Consider the following 19,917-nt stretch of genomic DNA (forward strand, 5'->3'; position numbering starts at 1 on the left):
CTGCTTTCAGGAGCTGACCCCTTTAGATTGTAATAATAATAATAATGATAGCATTTATTAAGCGCTTACTCTGTGCAAAGCACTGTTCTAAGCACTAGGGAGGTTCCAAGGTGATCAGGTTGCCCCAAGGGGTGCTCACAGCCTTTATCCCCAGTTTACAGATGAGGTCACTGAGGCATAGAGAAGTTGACTTGCCCAAAGTCACACAGCTGACAACTCGTGGAGCAGGGATTTGAACTCATGACTTCTGACCCCAAAGCCCATGCTCTTTCCACTGAGCCATGCTGCTTCTCTGTAAACTCATTGAGGGCAGGGAATGTGTCCATTTATTGTTGTATTGTACTCTCCCAAGGGCTAATACAGTACTCTTCACACAGTAAGTGCTCAATAAATAGGATTGAATGAATGAATAAATGAATGACCAAAATGCAAATTCTCATCAGGCCCAAGAGCCCAGGCCAGGGGTGGTAAGGAGCAATAAGAGTGCTCTGATCTGCTGTGAGCCCCACATGGCTCAAGACAACGCAGGTACCTACAGCCCCAGCAGCATAGCACATACAAAAAGTTGTCCTCTTTTGTGATATCATTTTGACATTTGCTTCACCTGGCACTGTTTTTGTTTTTGCCCCCAGCTGGAACCTCTATGCCCGCTCTCTTCCCTGAATGGCTCTTGTTTCTTTCCCCTCCTTCCATGTAGGGAAAGAGGCTGAGGCAATTTCTCCCTTGCCCCCTATCATCCCCCTCCTATCCTCTCTGGTCTGTTGTCAGCTCCTCTCTGGATTGTAGGCTGATTGTGGAAAAAGAATGAGCCTACCAACTCTCCCAAGCACCTAGTACAGTGCTCTGCTCACAGTAAGCACTCAGATACAACTGACTGATTGATTGTGAGTTTTCACCATAGAGAAACAGCATGGTCTAGTGGATAAACCCGGGCTTGGGAGTCAGAAGGACCTGAGTTCTAATCCCAGCTCTGCCACTTGTCTGCTGTGTGCCCTTGAGCAAGTCACTTCACTTCTCTGAGCCTCAGTTCCCTCATCAGTAAAATGGGGACTAAGACTGTGAGCCCCATATGGGACATGGATATTGCCCAACCTGATTAGCTTTCATCTACCCCATTGCTTAGTGCTTAGTACAGTGCTTAACACATAGTAAGCAGTTAAATACCATTAAAAAAAAATAAACATCTGCGAACCACCCAGCCCTGGATGATCTTTCCCCTGTTCTATCCCTGAGTTCAGTGTTCACTGGGCCTGGATCTGGAGCCTGGATCTGTAAGGAGCTGCCCTAGACAGGTGACATTTGGACTTGTCCATTGGGAAGGAACATGAAATTCTTCAAGTACTGGAGCAGAATATCTTGACCTGCCCCTGTCTGGGACACACAGTCCCCAGGAGAGCTCACTCTGACCCCGGAAAGGGAAGCAGCAGCAGCAGTTGCCAGCTTCAGCTCCTCAGTTCTTTTAGGTTGGTGTTTGGAGCAGTCCCACCCTGCTCACGAGGGCATTGAATGTGTCTCTGCAGCTTTGAGAAAGTTCCCCATGTGCCTGAGCCATAAATAGTAATAATAATAATGGCATTTGTTGAGTGCTTACTATGTGCCAAGCACTGTTCTAAGCACTGGAGCACTGTTCTAAGTCCTGGAGCACCCGCCACTTCAGAGGAACCATAACCACTATGGTCATCCTTTCAATCAATCCACAGTATTTGGGAATGTGTCTGCTTATCATTACATCACACTCTCCCAAACCCTAAATGCAATGTTCTGCACACAGTAAGCCTTCAATAAATACAACTGGATGAATGAATTTATTCAGCACTTACTTTTTGGGGTTTTTTTTTTGGTTTTTTTTAATGGTATTTGTTAAGTGTCCACTATATGCAAAGCACTGTACTTAGCACTGGGGTAGATACAAAATAATAGGGTTGGATTCAGTCCCTGTCCTACATCATCAATCGTATTTATTGAACGCTTACTATGTGCAGAGCACTGTACTAAGCGCTTGTCCTACATAGGCCTCACAGTCTTAATCCCCATTTTTATAGATGAGGTACTTGAGGCATAGAGATGTTTAGTGTCTCATCCAAGCAGACAAGTGGCAGATCCAGGATTAGAACCCAGATCATCTGATTCCCAGACCCATGCTCCATTAGGCTAATCAATCAATCAATCAATCAATCGTATTTATTGAGCGCATACTATGTGCAGAGCACTGTACTAAGCGCTTGGGAAGTACAAATTGGCAACACATAGAGACAGTCCCTACCCAACAGTGGGCTCACAGTCTAAAAGGGGGAGACAATGCTATGCTGCTTTACTAAGTGCTCGGGAAAGTACAACACAGTTGGTAGACATGATTCTTGCCCTCAAGGAGCTTATGGTCAGGTGCAGCAGACAGACACTAAAATACACCACAGGCTGGAGAAAAAAAGAAGCAGCGTGGCTTAGTAGAAATAGCACAGGCCTGGGAGTCAGAGGACCTAATAATAATAAAAATTATGGTATTTGTTAAGCACTTACTAAGTGCCAAGCACTGTTCTAAGCACTGGGATAAATACAAGGTAATACAAAGTAAATACAAGGTAATTAGCTGGGTTCTAATCCCATCTTCACCACTTTTCTGTTGTGTGACCTTAGGCAAATAACCTCACTTCTCTGTGCCTCAGTTCCCTCATCTGTAAAAAATTGGGAATAAGACTGGGACCTTCATTAGGGACATGGACTGTGTCCATTGTGATTAGCTTGTATCTACCTCAGTGCTTAGTATAGTGCATAGCACACGATTAACGCTTAACAAATACCATTAAAAAAATAATAATAATAATGTTGGTATTTGTTAAGCGCTTATTTTGTACTTCTAGACTGTGAGCCCACTGTTGGGTAGGGATCATCTCTATTTGTTGCCAACTTGTACTTCCCAAGCACTTAGTACAGTGCTGTGCACACAGTAAGCACTCATTAAATACGACTGATTGATTGATTGTGCCAAACACTGTTCTAAGTGCTGGGGTAGATACAAGGCAATTAGGTTGTCCAACATGGGGCTCACAGTCTTAATCCGCATTTTACAGATGAGGCAACTGAGGCGCAGAGATGTGCCCAGAGTCACACAGCTAACTGAAGTGCTTTTGGGGGAGAGGGTTGGGTGAGTGTGGAATGGTATGAGACAAACCTAGAGTCCATCCAGCCCAGGACTGCAGCCCCAAAACACTTGGAAGAACCACGTGATGGCTACTATGCTCTTAGATACTCATCCTCATGGTTAGGGTTGGAATAGGTAAGACTGCTGACTTCCCCTCTACATCCCTAACATTCTCTCCAGTGATCTTTTCTGGAGCTCTCATCAGTTACTGGCTACACAACTTCCCGTTTACCAGTGGCTGTAGGAAACAACGTCTCCTTTCGCTTGTTCTGAACCTATCATCTTCCAGCTTCAGTGGGCATGCTTCATCCTGGTGCTGTGCGTTTTGGGGAACAATTCTAAGCCCTTCAATTTGTCCCCTCTCAATCTGCATCCTTCCAGAATAAGGGGTTTGAGTCTTTTGGGTCTATCCTCATGTGGAAGCTGTTTCGTCCCTCTGGAATGCCTCTCCATGTCTGCCCTCCTCTACCATCCAGTCGCCACAAAAATCAACTTCTTTCGAACATCCAAGATGACAGTGGGAAATGGAGTCAACGGGATTTGGCAGAGGGGCCAGATTCATGGACTCACAGCTCCAGCACAGAGAGCGTGCAGAAAGAATCGGGGAGCAAAGTGGTAGGGGAGGGCAGAGAAGAGCAGGGTGGAGAAGTGCTGCCAACTCAGAAGCAAGCAGAACACTCCAAGTGGAATATTTTCTGTCCCACTTCCTCAACATCATCTAAATCATCATCATCAATGGTACTTATTGAGCACTTACTTTGTGCAGAGCACCGTACTAATTGCTTGGGAGAGTATGATGCAGATGAGTTCCTCTGCTGTGCCCAGCACTTTGTAAGAGGTGCAATTTCCACCTGCCTGTTTCCCCCATTAGATGGTAAGCCTCTCGAGGGAAGGGACTATATGATTTTCCTTTATTGTGTACTTTCAAGTGCCACACTGCACTAGGTTCACAAGTCTTGGGAAAGAAGTCTCACTTCTGTTTTTCAAAAGGGATATCCCAAGGCCTTGAGTGAAAGAGTGTTAATTGGGGTATTATTCAAGTTATGGTCTGCAAACTATTGTTCCTAACATGATTCTGTACCTACGTTATTGTTTTAAACATTGCTCTGCACTCTGAGGATTTGTTTTCAGGGCATAGCTAACCTCAGGGAAAGGATCAGGGAACATTCTGACTCACCCTGATAATTTTTTCTATTTCAGATCTGCTATTTAAGGCACTCCACTCAAAATCTCTCCTCAGCCTCCATGCTCTCTTTACTGCTGCACACCTCACCGCTGTGCATTTAGAGAAGGCCTCACTGATCTCAAATTCATGGGCTGCTTGACTTCAAAGCGGCCGGTTCCGGAAGGCCTCTCGGCATCTCCAATTCCCAACATGCCACTCCCCCATGACAAACAGGACAGAATCCTATTCGACAATTCCTCTGGCCGCCCACGGAGTCTCAGTGAGGCACAGAACAACAGTCAGAAGCCAGACAAATAATGCTTTAAAGGGCAGGGCAAGAGGAAGCGATGCAGCCACTGGCAACACTTCTGGTGAGGGGGCAGGAGAAATTGGGGACAGATGAAACCATAGTTGTTCAAGTTCCTTTTCCTGTCATACTTGTAAGGATAATTTGTCTCTTTCTTAATAACAATAATAATAATGGTAGTTTTTAAGTCACTTAACTTCTCTGCGCCTCAGTTACCTCATCTGTAAAATGGGAATTAAGACTGTGAGCCCCCGGAGGAACAACCTGATCACCTTGTAACAGCCCCAGTACTTAGAACAGTGCTTTGCACATAGTAAGTGCTTAATAAATGCCATTATAATTTTACTACGGGCCACGCACTGTTCTAAGTGCTGAGGTAGATACATGATAACTGAGCTGGACACAATCCCTGTCCCACATGACGCTCGCAGTCTTAATCCACATTTTACAGATGAGGGAACTGAGGCTCAGAGAAGTGAAGTGACTTGCCCAAGGCCACACACCACACAAGTGGCAGAGCAGGATTAGAACCCTTGACTTTCTGACTCAGACCCGTGCTCTATCCACTATTCCATGCTGCTTCCTTGGTCTCAGCACTTCCTTCCAAGTATTCCTGCATGCACTCCTGGATGCTCTTTTTATTTGTTTTTGTTGAGTGTTTACTATGTGCCCTGAACTGTGCTAAGCACTGGGGTAGATACAAGTTAATCGGATTGGACACAGTCCTCGTCCCTCATAGCACTCGTAGTCAATCCCCATTTTGTAGATGAGGTCACTGAGGCACAGAGAAGTGAAGTCATTTGCCCAAGGTCACACGGAAGACAAGCGGTGGAGCCAGGATTAGAACCTATGTCCTTCTGATTCCCCAGCCCATGCTCTAACCATTAGACCACACTGCTTCTCGCTGCTAGTCTAGAGGTGTCCCTTAGGCTAAAGGGGTAGGGGGGATCCTTGCTGCTGTAAGAGTTCACTGAGAAGAGGGATGTAAGGCTAGAATGATGGTACCATCTCCCTCTTATTCCTCCACCACCCCCCTCCTGTGACAAGCACTCCGTGGGGATAACAAGGGATCTGGAACATGAAGGGAAGCAGACAAAGGAGAGCCATCTCTCTGGAGCAGTAACATGGCTTCGTTATAGGGTTTCACAGCCCTGCAGGGAGGCAGCCACAGGACCATCAGGAAGATAGGAAGCCAAAATGTTCCCATAAAGAAAAGGCTGAGCAGGGCTCAGCATGCTAAGATAGCCAGAAGGGAAAGTGGTTCTGCAAGGCGGAACACTCTTTAAAAGTTCATTTTCCTCAGAATATGTCTCAGCTCCTGACAGTGGTCTAAGTGCCTATTTTTTTTTTATTAAGGCACATTCATTCCTCCCCAGATCTCCAGCCCCCATTCCTCTCCTCAAGACAGTTTTGCCAATAGTTTTCATAGATCATTACACCTAAAATGTAATTCAGGCTGAAAAATTGGCCTTGATCCCACCCCCCTCTGAAAACACCATCCCTCTAGTTCTAGCACCTCAAACAATGATGCCTATAGTTCGTGCACAGCTTCTATGATCTTATCTCATTATGTCCTTACAATATCCCTTACAACTCATCTGAGGTGGAGAGGTGAGAGATGGAGAGGTGAGAGGTGGACAAGCAATAGCTCTTTTACAAATCAGGAATCTGAGACCCAGTCACAGAACAGGTCAGAGCTGGGCCTAGAACCCAGGTCCTTTAACTTGCAGGCTCCTGCCTTTTCCCTCAGACCACACCGTCTTTCCCATATGTCCCTCTCAGTCCCCTGACGAAGGACCACATCCCTTCCTAGAGCAAACAACCTTGAAGAGCCCCATATCATGAAATTCATTTATTCATTCATTCATTCAGTCATATTTATTGAGCGCTTCCCGTGTTCAAAGCACTGTGGTAAGTGTTTGGGAGAGTACAATATAACAAGAAACAGACACATTCCTGCCCACTTAAAGGGGCCCAGATACCTGCTGCCAGTATCCCCTTACTATCTGTAAGAGCCCTCTGCTGCCTTCCAAAGGTTTTTTTTTTTTTTGGGGGGGGGGCTGGGTGAGGGAGGGGTTTTTTTAGTTGTGTTCATTTAGAAACTGATTATCTGTGCCTCTGGAGACACTTGGCCTGTGGGACAACCTGATCACCTTGTATTCCCCCAGCGCTTAGAACAGTGCTTTGCACATAGTAAGCGCTTAACAAATGCCATGATGATATCATTCCCCAAAGCTAGAATGCCATGAAAACCCAACCAGAAGAAAGCAGAGATGCAGAATGTGTATTTTAGACACAGTGCTTGGTTTTCATGAGACTCACCCTAATTTTTTTCAACGACTGAGCCAGTGGACTTGGGATGTGGCATACACAGGGCACATTCTCCAGTGATGCCCGCAAACAGAAAAGCAGTGTTGTCCAGTGGTAAAAACATGGGCCTGGGAATCCGAGGTCCTGGGTTCTAATCCTGCTCTGCCCCATGTCTGCTGGATGACCTCGGGCAAGTCACTTAACTTCTCTGTGTTTCAGTTACCTCATCCGTAAAATGGGGATTAAGACTGTGAGCCCCAGATGGGATATAGACAGTGTCCAACCCTACTGTCATATATTTTCCCCAGGATTTAGTACAATGTCTGGTACATAGGAAGCACTTAACAAATACTATTAAAAAAAAGCAGTCCCCTGGATTTCTGGAAGTGTTCGTTCTCCACACAAAGCTCTTGCCCTTCAATCGAGGAGTCATTTGATGCTTATAATGACAATCCAGTTTTCAGCTGGTGGCCTCCCTGCCTAGTACTGAGGAACAGGAGGGGACAGTTGTTCAGTGCCTTAGGGTGCTGCCACTGGCCAACTAAGCCCTCATTTTCTCTACTCTCTATCCCTTCTGCATCACCCTTGCACTTGGAGTTACATCCTTAATCACCCCACCCTCAGCCCCACAGGAGGTATGTACCTATCTGAAATTAATTTATATTAATCTCTGTCTTCCCCTCTATCTGTAAGCTCCTTGTGAGATGGGAACATGTCCACAAACTCTATTATACTGTACTCTTCCAAATGCTTAGTACAGTGTTCTGCACGTAATAAGCGCTCAATACATATGATTGATGATTGATTGAATGGCCGCCTTTTGAAGTCTGGTGAGCCAGTAATCTCTCCAGATTTGGGTCAATGCTCAGCAGTTAGAGGGGAAATTCCAATGAAGCGATTGAATCTCCCACTTTTTAAAATGTATTTGTTAAGCACTTACTATGTAAGGCACTGAACTAAGCACTGAGCACTGTACTAAGAGTCAGCTTGTGGGCCCCACTGAGCTCTGGCAGGCAGAAGCCCCCAACAGGGTGGAGCAGGGGGCCCTGGAGAAGACCCAGGAATAGAAGGCAGCATGGCATAATGTATAGAGAGCACAGGCCTGGGAGTTAGAAGGTCATCCCAGCTCCACCACTTGTCTGCTGTGTGACCTTGGGCAAGTCAATTCATTTCTCTAGACCTCAGTTACCTCACCTGTAAAATGGGGCTTGAGACCGTGAGCCCCATTTGGGACAGGGACTGTGTCCAACTGTATCCACTCCAGTGTTTAATTCAGTGCCTGGCACACAGTAAGCACATAACAAATGCTACAATTATTATTACTATTATTATTAAGAGGAGAAACAAGCCCCATTTGGGAAGCTTCTCTGTCTGACACCAGAGCGGCAAACTCTAGGACATTCCAGCATGTGGAGTCCCAGCTGGAGAAGCCAACAACATTAGCTTTGTCCTCTCACGGTTACACCACTAACACAGTGGACTTTTGTCATGAGTGACTTGTGCGGAAATGTTGGTACAATTAAGACATTTCAGTCCTAACTGAACGAAGGGAGAGTAAAAATCACACACTTTTCAATATAGAGAGTCCTTTGTTTTCGATCCTCAGCCCTCTTGTGTGTTTGTACAGTCCTGATCTATTTTGATTACTCCGTAATTAGTTTGGTGTCTCTCTCCCCCATTAAAGTGTAAACTCCTGATGGGCAGGACGCTGGTTTGTTCATTTTGTTCTTCCCAAACAGTACAGTGCATTAAACCCAGTGAGCACTCCCAAAAGGCTATTATTACTACTGTTGGAGAGATCTTATCTGAGCATGTGTGGGTGGCTGAAAAGACCAATGGAAAAAAGTCAGTATTCTCTCCAGCACTGATTATCTACAAGGATAGATCCTTTTTGTGCTGGTGAACTTATCCCATATAGGGCTTGTCTGTTTTTCAAGCTCACCTCTTGATATCCCAACAATCATCCTGTCTTTCCTCTAGGAAAGCAAGTCTCGTTCCTGCCTCACCAGACCAATCTGATTGCTGTTTTCCAACAGTTCACTGTTATGTTACATTGTTGGAGATTGGGTACTTCCCAAGTGCTTAGTACAGTGCTCTGCATACAGAAAGCACTCAATAAATACAATTGAATGAATGAATTAGGTCCTTAAATCATTGATTTTTACCCTCCTAAATTGAGTATCTCCCCCCTGCATTCCCCATCCAGCCGTTGCTTAGGAATATTGCGATCTTCCATCGCCCCCAAAGACTGTCCTGCAGATGTGGGACACTTTGGGAATTGCTTCAATTGTTTCAATGCTGACTGAATTCAAGACCTCATAAATGGTGAGCTGTACCTCGATTTCATTCAATTCAGTGAGTGCTTACTGCATGCAAAGCACTGTACTAAGCGCTTGGGAAAGTACAATATAACAGTAAACAGTCACAGTTCCTGCCCACAAGGAGCTCAGAGCCTCATCTATCTCACCACCGAACCCTCTCTCACATCCTTCCTCCGTCCTGGAACTCCCTCCCCCTTCATATCAGACAGACATCACTCTCCCCACTTTCAAAGCTTTATTATAATCACATCTTCTCCAAGAGGCCTTCCCTAACTAAGCCCTCATTTCCTCAACTCCCTCTCCCTTTTGCATCATCCTTGCACTTGAATCTGAACTCGATTCACTCCACCCTTAGCCCCACAGCATTTAGGTACAGATCCATAATTTATTTTGATGTCTCTCTCCCCCCCTAGACTGTAAGCCCCTTGTGAGCAGAGAACATGTCTACCAACTCTATTATACTCTCCAAAGCACTTAGTAGCATGCTCTGCACACAGTAAGTGCTCAATAAATACGATGGATTGATTGATCGATCCTGTTCTGTCACTTGGTGTTGAGTCTGGCTTGTCGGTGGTGCCGATGAATCCGCTGAGATGTCTTTGGTAGCAAGTCCTGGTCTCACAGCCTTATAGAAGTCATTCAGGGCCCCCAAACACTAAATACAAGACGCTACTGTACTGCCTGCTCCTTGCCTGTTTTTTCCACGATCGTCAATAGAGGTTTTCCTTCAGTCCAATTTCCCAGGACTGAAGAAGAAGCAAAATAAATGCTTCCTGCATTCAAAAGGACCCCAGTGTGGGTGAAATACAACCCGTAAGGAAGTCAGCCATTTAAATGTCATGAGAAATAGTTTTGTGTTTATGAAACGAACAAACGCCCAGCTCTTCCCCTCCTTTCCAGCCTCCAAATAGGACACAAAAGAGCCACCAGAGAAAGCAGAAAAGCAAACACAAGAAATTTCAGTTTTCATGAATTCAGCTCTGCTCAGCATAAGTTAATTTCATGTTTTTGTTAACTGCATGCAATTAGAGGGAATTTTACATTCCAGGGAAGGCGATGCACTTTCAAGCTCTTACTTAGCCAAAATGTTGCTAATGAAACACAACCAAATGTCATATTGTTTGTCACTGTTTAACAGGAAAGCCTGGGGCATAAGTATGATTTTGCCTATTGTTTGCATGTAAGGATTTTACATACCTCAACCACTGGGCATTCTTGTACTTCCCAAGTGCTTAGTACTATGTTCTGCACACAGTAAGCGCTCACTAAACATGATCAAGTGAATGAATTCTTAAACATGGAAATGCTATGCTTTTTCCAAAACTGGAGTTAGATTTATTAAGGCAGACTTTTCAAATTTCAAAATTCAAGGTGTGAATTAAAAGTGGGCAAACTATCATCATCAATCGTATTTACTGAGCGCTTATTATGTGCAGAGCACTGTACTAACTATACTCTCCAACCATCCCAAATGCCTGAAATCTGCATCTTCCTTCTAGCCAATGAGATTCTTTTCCTTCCTAGATTTGTCATAGTCACTCTCCATTACTGCAGCAGAACACTAACCAAACTCTCCCAGTAACTACTCTTTAATCACTGTGTGTACGTGTGTAAGCTTGGCCCTAATAACTATAATAACAATAATAACAATAGTTGGATTTGTTAAGCAGTTACTATGTGTCAAGCGCTTTTCTAAGTAGTGGGGTAAACGCAAGTTAATCAGGTTGGACACTGTCCCTGACCCACATGGGATACACAGTTTAAATAGGAGGGAGAACAGGTATACAATCCCCATTTTACAGAGATGTTAAGTGATTTGCCCTTGGTTGCAGAGCAACCAATTGGAAGATCCAGGATTAGAACCCAGGTCCTCTGACTCTGAGGCCCACGTTCATTCCACTAAACTATGTTGCTTCCCCCAATCACTTGACTGTACACTTGTCTCTAGACTGTCTGCTCACTGCAGGCAGGGAATTTGTCTATCAGTTCTGTTGTTCTGTTGTACTGTACTCTCCCAAGCGCTCAGTACGGTGTTTGGCAAACAGTAAGTACTCAATAAATGCCACTGACTGACTGATTACAGGCTTGCCTATCCCCTCATTCCTCTGGAACTGGAAATTCCACCTCGGTACTCGATCATATTCCACACAGGGTCCACGAGGGCCAGGAACCCTGAGGGCACTCATTCAATACCTACCGATTGACTATCACATAGAGAAATGTTGACTGTCACCGCTGAAACACTATTTTCATGATGAAGAGGTTTCCGGGTTACTGACTTAGAGGAAATACCTGGATACCCAAGGGTCAGTAATGAGAGCTAATACAAACTGAGTCGTGGAAAAGAAGCAGTTCTCTGTGAGGTTTTTTGTTGATTTTTTTTTTAATAGTATTTGTTAAGTGCTTACAATGTGTCAACCCGGTTCTATGTGCTGGGATAAGATAAAAGTAAATTAGGTTGGACACAGTCCCTGTCCCGCGTGAGACTCACAGTCTAGGTAGGAGGAAGAACAGGAAAACTGAGGCATGGAGAAGTTGTTACTTGCCCAAAGTCACACAACAAGCATTTGGCAGAGCCGGGATTAGAATCCAGGACCTCTGATTCCCAGGCCCATGCTATTTCCACTAGCCCATACTGCTTCTCTAAGCACTGCAAAATGAGACCTCCTCTGTCTGGTATGAGAATGGTGGGGAAACGTAGTTTGGAATGAAGCAAAACTTTCTTTAGAGACACTTTTTCTGGCTCCTTCCACACTTAGGGTCAACAGTGGATACCCAAGTTGGGACACTAGGCACCTCTTTAACGTCTGAGTGACTCATATCCAAGGCCATCTACTTGCTAAGGAATTTCATTCAGGATCAAGGATCATACTAAGCAGGCGAGTCTCAGACACGGCAATCAGGAAGTGGAATTTGAGGGAGGCAACTGTGGAATCAGGAGCTGCAGGAATATCTGGGCACCAGGAGGCAAAATGGAAAACAGAGTGAACTCTGGAATTGCCACGCTGACAGAGAATGCTCTCCTGGTGTCCACAAAGTCAATCAATAGATAGTATTTATTGAACATATATTGTGAGCAGTGTCCACAAAGTCAATCAATAGATAGTATTTATTGAACATATATTGTGAGCAGAGCACTATTCTAAGAGCTTGGGTGAGTGTAATAATATTAGTAGTCATGGCCCCTACCCTCAAGGAGCTTCCTAACTAGCATGGGAAACAGACATTGAAATAAATTACAGATAAGAGGCAGAAGGAGAAGGATATATGTATTCTAATCCTGTCTCCGCCACTTGTCTGCTGTGTGACCTTGGGCTAGTCACTTAACTTCTTTGTGCCTCAGTTACCTCATAAGTAAAATGGAGATTGAGACTGTGAGCCCCATATGGGACAAGGGACTGTGTCCAAGCCCGTGCCTGTATCCACTCCAGTGTTTAGTACAGTGCCTGGCACATAGTAAAGGCTTAACAAATACCATAATTATTACTATTATTACATGCATAGGAGTTGGAGCTTAAGTAATAAGTAATCATCAGCTTTAAGGCTTTCAATCAGTTCTTCACGTCCTACCTCACCTCTCTGATCGCCTACTACAAATCAGCCCGCACACTTTGCTCCTTTAATGCCAATCTCTACTCTCTTTGCCTCAATCTCGTTCCTCTCGCCACTTACCCCTTGCTCGCATTCTTCCTCTGGCCTGGAACTCCTAAAGATCAGCACTCTCCCTATCTTCAAAGCCTTACTAAAATCATATCTCCTCTGAGCGGCCTTCCTGACTAAGCCCTTATTTCTCCTATTTGCCTTCCCTTCTGTGTCATCCAGTGCTTAGAACAGTGCTTGGACCATAGGAAACACTTAACAAATACCATCAGTATTATTATTATCTATGCATCTGGAACTGTACCCTTTAGGCAGTTCATATTCATCCTATCCCTCATCTGACAGCACCTATGGACAGATACTTGTAATCTGCCATTTCCCTTATTTGTAATTTATTTTAATGTCTGTCTCTCATCCCAGCTAATAATAATCGTAATAACAATTATAATCATAATGGTATTTGTTACTCACTTACTATGTGCCAAGCACTGTTCTAAGTTCTGGGGCAGATGCAAGGCTATCAGGTTGGAAACAGATTGGGACTCTCAATATAAGTTGGAGGGAGAACAGGTATCAGATCCCCATTTTACTGATGAGAAACTGAGGCACAGAGAAGTTAATTGATTTGCCCAAGGTCACACAGCAGAGAAGTGTCAGAGCTAGGATTAGAACCCAATGCTCTTTCCACTAGGCCCTGCTGCTAGATTTAGAACTGATCAGTTCAAGCTCTTTCTTTTCTATAAAAATAACTGTGTGTTTACACATTAATTTTCAACTAAACTGTCTAATCGAATTATTAATGATCACTTTATGATGTAATTGCCAGTAAATCATTTCTGCCTCCAATACAACAGAATTTAAGGCACAGTTATTGCACTGGAAGGCACGCTAACACACAGAGACAAACACAAAACTAGCAAAGCTTCAAGCAATCCTAGCACATTTATGGGACTTCAATAGAACTGATCATTCATTCTGGCAGAGAAATGAAAGATTTTGGAAATTAGTCCTCTGTTAGCTGGATTCATTAGCACTATCCCCTTAGGAACTGGTCTGTTAATGTAAGGACTCAGAGATCAGATTTCTTCCCATTTTCCTACAGAAGCACTGCACTGTTCACAGGAATGTGCTAACCTGCAATCTATTCTCCTAAATACTGCTTTGAGAGAATCATCAATGGTAATTACTGATGAGGGAGACTGTATTCCCTCTATTGATGAGAGAGAAGCCATACTGATGCTCTAGAAATTCCCTTCAGTAATTCGCTAGTATCAGAATGGTACAAAATCCATTTCCCTTGCATTCTTTTTCTCTGTTGGAGAAAATTCACCTAAGAAGCATCACAAGCTCTTTGGAGGTACTGTACTCTCACAGGCAGAAATCAATGAATAGTGTACTTGATTTTTTTCGATGGTTCTGAGTAAGAAGAAAAGGTCCCTTCAGAGGGGAGGGGAATCAGTGGCTAATGAAAAGTTGTCCCACTCTTTGACCAACTCAGACCCCTAGGAAATTGATGCTGTGGGCTGAATGCACAACCTAGAGGTGATGTGAGTCCATAAACTGCTCTGAAGGACCATCCTGGCTCAACCCCCTGGCTCATCCCACCCAAGATTTTATCTGTGATGTTGACTTCAAAATAATTTTGTGGCCTAGTGGCAAACACACAGGCCTGGGAGTTAGTGGTCTTGAGTTCCAATCCTGCCTCCTCCACTTGCCACATGGCAGTGTGACCTTGGACAAGTCATTTAACTTCTCTGTGCCTCAGTTTTCTCATCTGCAAAATGAGTATTCCGTACCTCATTTCCCCCTTACTTAGATGATGAGCCCCATGTGGGACAGGGACTGCGTCCAACCTGATTATATGGATCTACCTCAGTGCTCTGTAGAGTGCTTGGTATACAGTAATTGCTTAAAAATGCCATTTTACTATCATTATTATTAATAACCAACCAATGGCATTTATTTAGTGCTGACTGTGCAGAACACTGAACCAAGCACTTGGGACAGGACAGTACAACAGAGCTTCCCTGCCCACAGTGAAGCCTTAACCTTGACCCTATCTTGAATCCTAATGCTGGCCCCTGACATAATCCAAATCCTCTCCATATATCTAGCCTTATCCTAGTTTTACACTTTACCTCAGCCTCATCCTTAACTCAAATCCTTCATTCTATCTTCAAGTCTGGACCTTGTCTTCATCCATGCCCTGAAGAGGTTTTTCAGCGGTTGAGATTGTTGAAGAATGAATTTACATTCTGGGAGTCATTGATGATTGAAAATCATCTGCAATTAGATTTTAGAAAATCATATTAGGTGATTCATCACCCCTGTATCTGTTCTACACTGTAGTGAGGTTGGGTTTCGAAAAGCCGGGTATGTTGTTCTGTGGAACAGTTTCTTACGAGCTAAAGAGCTTGTGCTGGAAATCTCCAGATGGGTTTTACAGAGTTGTCATTATTTCCACGTCACTTCGGCTTCTGGAATTGACTATTTGTGTTTCTCATTTCTAACCTGCCCACCTCTGATTATTCCTGCTTCTGGGAAATGGATTTGCTACTGTTGGAAGAGTGCCATCTAATATCCAAGAGTGTCTTTCCCAATTTCAAACAAATGGTGGGCAAATGGTTGAGCCCAAATTAGAACCCAGGTCTCTTGACTCCCAGTCCTGTGTTCTTTCCACTAGGCTATACTCTTTCTTTGGGGTTAAAGTTTTACAGCCCAAAACCCGGATTCACTTCCCAGAAATGAAATATCGATAAACACGCCCCAAATCTCACTATGCTCATAAAGACTCTACTGATCTTTCCTTTAGCAAGACTCTCTACTGTGGCTTTTATTGTCGACCCGGTGTTGCTCTTTAGGGACAATTCCCAAAAGCGTTGTATGGATGCTGAGGCAGAACACAGAGAACACATACTCAATTATTGAAATTGTATGAGGGGGAAGAGAGGGAGCTGCTGAGTACAGGCTGCCTCTCTTGTTCAGTAGGGGGTTGGAAATGGTGTGGGGAGACAGTGGAGAGAGGAAGCAATAAGCTTCCAATGGATTGGGCCACAGCGGGCTCTACTGTAGGGACCTGCATGCAATCAGGCTTTTGCACTTTCTGCAGCCTTAGCAGGGTCCTCATTGTCATTGGAATCTGGTTCAACACCTGATCCCAGTCCATTACAGTGAGCACTGAGCATGCTCTTAGCTGTGAAGGGGAAGTAGGGTGAATACAGCCTAGAAACCAGCTGGGTAAATGCCCACTTTGGCGAACCTCTTTCCTCAAAGAAACCCTTTTTACTTCGGTCAGCAGGAGCCCATTTTCCTCTTTTGTGAAGTGCCTGGCCATCAGAGGCGACATCCTACACCAACTAAGTCCCTCCCTCAGCACCTCACTCCTGTCCTGCTGCACACCAACTTGGGCTGTCAATCAATCATATTTATAAGCATTTACTGTACTGTACTAAGCACTTGGGAGAGTGCAATATAACAACAGACACATTCCCTGCCCACAATGAACTTACAGTCTAGAGGGGGAGACAGACACAAGTAAATAAATTACAGATTTGTACATAAATTCTGTTGGGGGGGGGTGTTAATAATAATAATGGTATTTGTTAAGCACTTACTGTGTGCCAAGCACTGTTTTAAGCACTGGGATAGATACAAGGTTATCAGGTTGTCCCACGTGGGGCTCACAGTCAATCCCCATTTTACAGATGGGGTAACTGAGGCACAGAGAAGTGAAGTAACTTGCCCAAAGTCACACAGCTGACAAGTGGCAGAGCCGAGATTAGAACCCATGACCTCTAACCCCCAAGCCCATGGTCTTTCCACAAAGTGACACTGCTCAGAGTGACGCAGAAAGGAGTGCAAGGAAAGGAAAATGAGGTCTTGGGCAGGGAAGGCCTTTTGAAGGAGATGTGCCTTCAATAAGGTTTTGAAAGTGTGGAGATTGATTGTCTGTCGGAATATGAAGAGGGAGGGCACTCCAGACCAGAGGCAGGACGTGGGCGAGAGGTCGGCGGCAAGATAGACCAGATTGAGGTACAGTGAGTAGTTTGGCATTAGAGGAGTGAAGTGTTCAGGCTGGGTTATAATAAGAGAGCGGTGAGGAGAGGTAGAAGGGGGCAAGGTGATGAGTATTTCCCCACTCGTTCTCCACCCTCCAGCTTTCAAGCCATCGCTCACGCCATTCCCACCTGAACCACTTCCCCTAACCACGTCCCAACCTTTCTTCAAGAGTCTACTCAAGAGCTCCCTTCCTGTATAAAGCCATAAGCCGGACTAGTAGAAAGAATTCATACCTGGGAGTCAGGAGACTCCCGGGGGAAGTGAGCAGGGGAGCTGGACACTCCTGGCAAACCTGTTTAGGTTGATTAATCACAGTCAATCAATCAATCATATCTATTGAACACCTACTGGAAATTGTATTGAAGGCTTGGGGGAGCCTAATGGAATCAGTAGACCCTGCAGAAGCAGTGTGGCTCTAGTGGATAGATCAAGAGTCTGAGATCTAATCCCAGCTCTGCCACTTGCCTGCTGGGTCACTTCTCTTCCTCTTTGCCTCACTTATCTCTTCTGAAAAATGGGGATTAAGACTGTGAGCCCCATGTGGGATATGGACTGTGTCCAACCTAATTATCTTGTATCTACCCCAGGTCTTAATACAGTGCATGCCACATAGTAAGCACTTAGCAAATACCATAAAAAACATAGACATAATACCTACTCTGAAGGAATTTATAACATAGCAGGGAAGATGGGCATAAAGTAAATTATAGATAGGAGGAAGTAACAGAGTATGTAAGATATAAACATAAGTGTTACATGGGACAATGAGTCCTTAGGTGGTAGGGAAGGGCTGTTGTAGAACTTCAAGTGATTCAGGAGCTCCTGGTACAGTTCATCCCATTTGCCATGCTCTACCTGCCCCACCACCCAAGATTCACCTTCGTGCCCTGTTAGCCTGTGCCCGTTCTGCCTCACCCACCTTCACCTTGGGCTGACCATTCCATCCTTTAACATACGTGACAGGGAGTGGGCCTCCCATGCATTCGGCATTCTGGGAGGGAGTCCCGGTGTGAACAGCTTGACAAACCAGCAGTGACAGAGGTAGTTGATCCCACACAACACTTAACCCAACAGCAGGCCAGGAAACACCCAATTCCCAAGAAATAAAAGCCACCATGATCATAAACATTCTACAACATTATGAGGGAAAGGGAGAATTTAAAGCTAAAAGGGGCAAAAAACGAGTTGCTCAGACAGACACAACTTTTAATATCAACGCAGGGATGATACCTGGGGGAGCCAATTAGAAAACACCATTCGTGTCAAGAATGTTAAAGTAATTTCCCACCAAGACATTTAGTTTTGATGAGGCCTGTGGGTAATCAGTAGCATGACAAGAATCCTCGGGAGGCTGATGCGGAAACTGCTGAAAAATGTTGCTGGAAATAAGAAGCCATAAATCACACGTTGCAGACACCATTAAATTGAAGAACAACAAAGTATTCCCCTCACTGCAAAAATCCTCTTCCCTCTCTGGCCTCCCCCTCGCCTGGAACACCACCAAGCTCCTAGTGCCGAGAAAACATCTGATTTACCCAAGTTAGCAGAGAGCTCAAAAATGCTCCAGGGTTTAATGTACAATGTTCAGCGCCCACCAAACCCCAGAGCATTTAGCTTGCCACCACACTCCTGGATTTCTCACCTCTTCTTCAGCTAAGACTGAATGCACTCCTCCCCTAATTTCCTCCTGACAGAAGTTTTGAATTGGAATGAAGAACGTCCCGATCAGTCAGCCAGCAAGACAGGGGAGAATGGGTTTTGTCTGGGGTTTGGAATTCCCTAGGCCGGAGGGGGGATCACGAACATACAGCAAAGAGAGACGAAACCCAAGAAGCCACTCACCCTCAGGGCCTCAATGACGACATCCCTGGCTTCCAGCTCCCCTTCCATCACACTCAGGAGCATCCGCAGTTCGGCTTTGCTGAGGGTGTCCACGTCAAACTCCTTTTTCTGTGAAAGAAAATCACACTGATGAGGGCAGAGACAAATGGTCACTGTGGGATACGTGGGGCCCTTGGTGGAGTCCAGTTGCATTGTTTGTGATGGAAGCTTGGGTAGTGGGACATCAGGTCACCCCTTTCCACTTCATCTCCAGGCACCGGGCGAAGTGTGGGGTTCAAATCCCCCAGCATTCTGGGGCTACTACACTACAAGTTCCACTGTACTGTGGAAACTAAACTGATTATGCCCCAGCCCAGTCCTTGAACGTGAGCCAGAGCAGCGTGGAGGTGGGTGTAAAGCTGGCCAAACAGTTTTACCCTTAACGGCCCTGATTTGGGGAGATGGGTCTATTTGACTAAAGTTTCCCCTGACAGCCTGCCAAAATCTGGGACTGCCTTGCCCAAGGGAATGGGCAGTAGCTTGGAAAGGTCTTCCAGCTGCTTGAGACACCCAGTGACTATCTGGACATCTGTGGAATAGTCAGCATAGCTAAGGGGTTAGACAGGTGGATGGTCTCAGGGCTTCACAACCACTTCTGGTTCCAGTCTAGAGGGGCACCATTCAGGGGCATTCGTCATCCACAGAGACCCTGCTCCCACCCTTCAAAGACTCTTCACCCATGAGGTTGGCATCACAGAGGCTTAGGGGAAGGAGGTGGACTAATTTTGGGTTTGTTCCATCATTTGTACTGGCTCTCTTCCTGCACTATTCCCTAGCTTGTATTCTCACTCCTCCCAAGCCAACTTTCTAATTGTTGCTCCTCACTCTCAACCTTCCCATCTCTAAGCCCTGAAGCTCTCTTCCTCATCATCGTTATTATCATTATTATTCCGTTGTAGTCTCCTGAGCACTTAGTATAGTGCTCTGTGCATAATAAGTGCTCAATAAATACCATTCATTGATTGAATATCATTATTAATATCGTAGCATTTATTAAGCACTCACTATGTGCCAAGCACCGTTCTGGGGCAGATAACCAGCATGGCTCAGTGGAAAAGAGCCCGGGCTTTGGAGTCAGAGGTCATGGGTTCAAAGCCCGGCTCCGCCACTTGTCAGCTGTGTGACTTTGGGCAAG

At 45.0% G+C, this 19,917-nt stretch overlaps 1 protein-coding gene across 1 annotated transcript in view; it reads right to left on the reverse strand.

Moving 5' to 3' along the window:
* The window catches only part of CTTNBP2 (cortactin binding protein 2), a 121,258-nt gene that overhangs the window by 90,451 nt on the left and 10,890 nt on the right, over positions 1–19,917 (reverse strand). Inside the window, exon 2 of the mRNA XM_038752501.1 lies at positions 18,744–18,851. Within this exon, the coding sequence (XP_038608429.1) occupies positions 18,744–18,851 (108 nt within the window). The remainder of the gene's footprint in view (positions 1–18,743; positions 18,852–19,917) is intronic.

Source organism: Tachyglossus aculeatus, chromosome 10 (assembly GCF_015852505.1).
Source record: "Tachyglossus aculeatus isolate mTacAcu1 chromosome 10, mTacAcu1.pri, whole genome shotgun sequence".
NCBI lineage: Eukaryota > Metazoa > Chordata > Mammalia > Monotremata > Tachyglossidae > Tachyglossus > Tachyglossus aculeatus.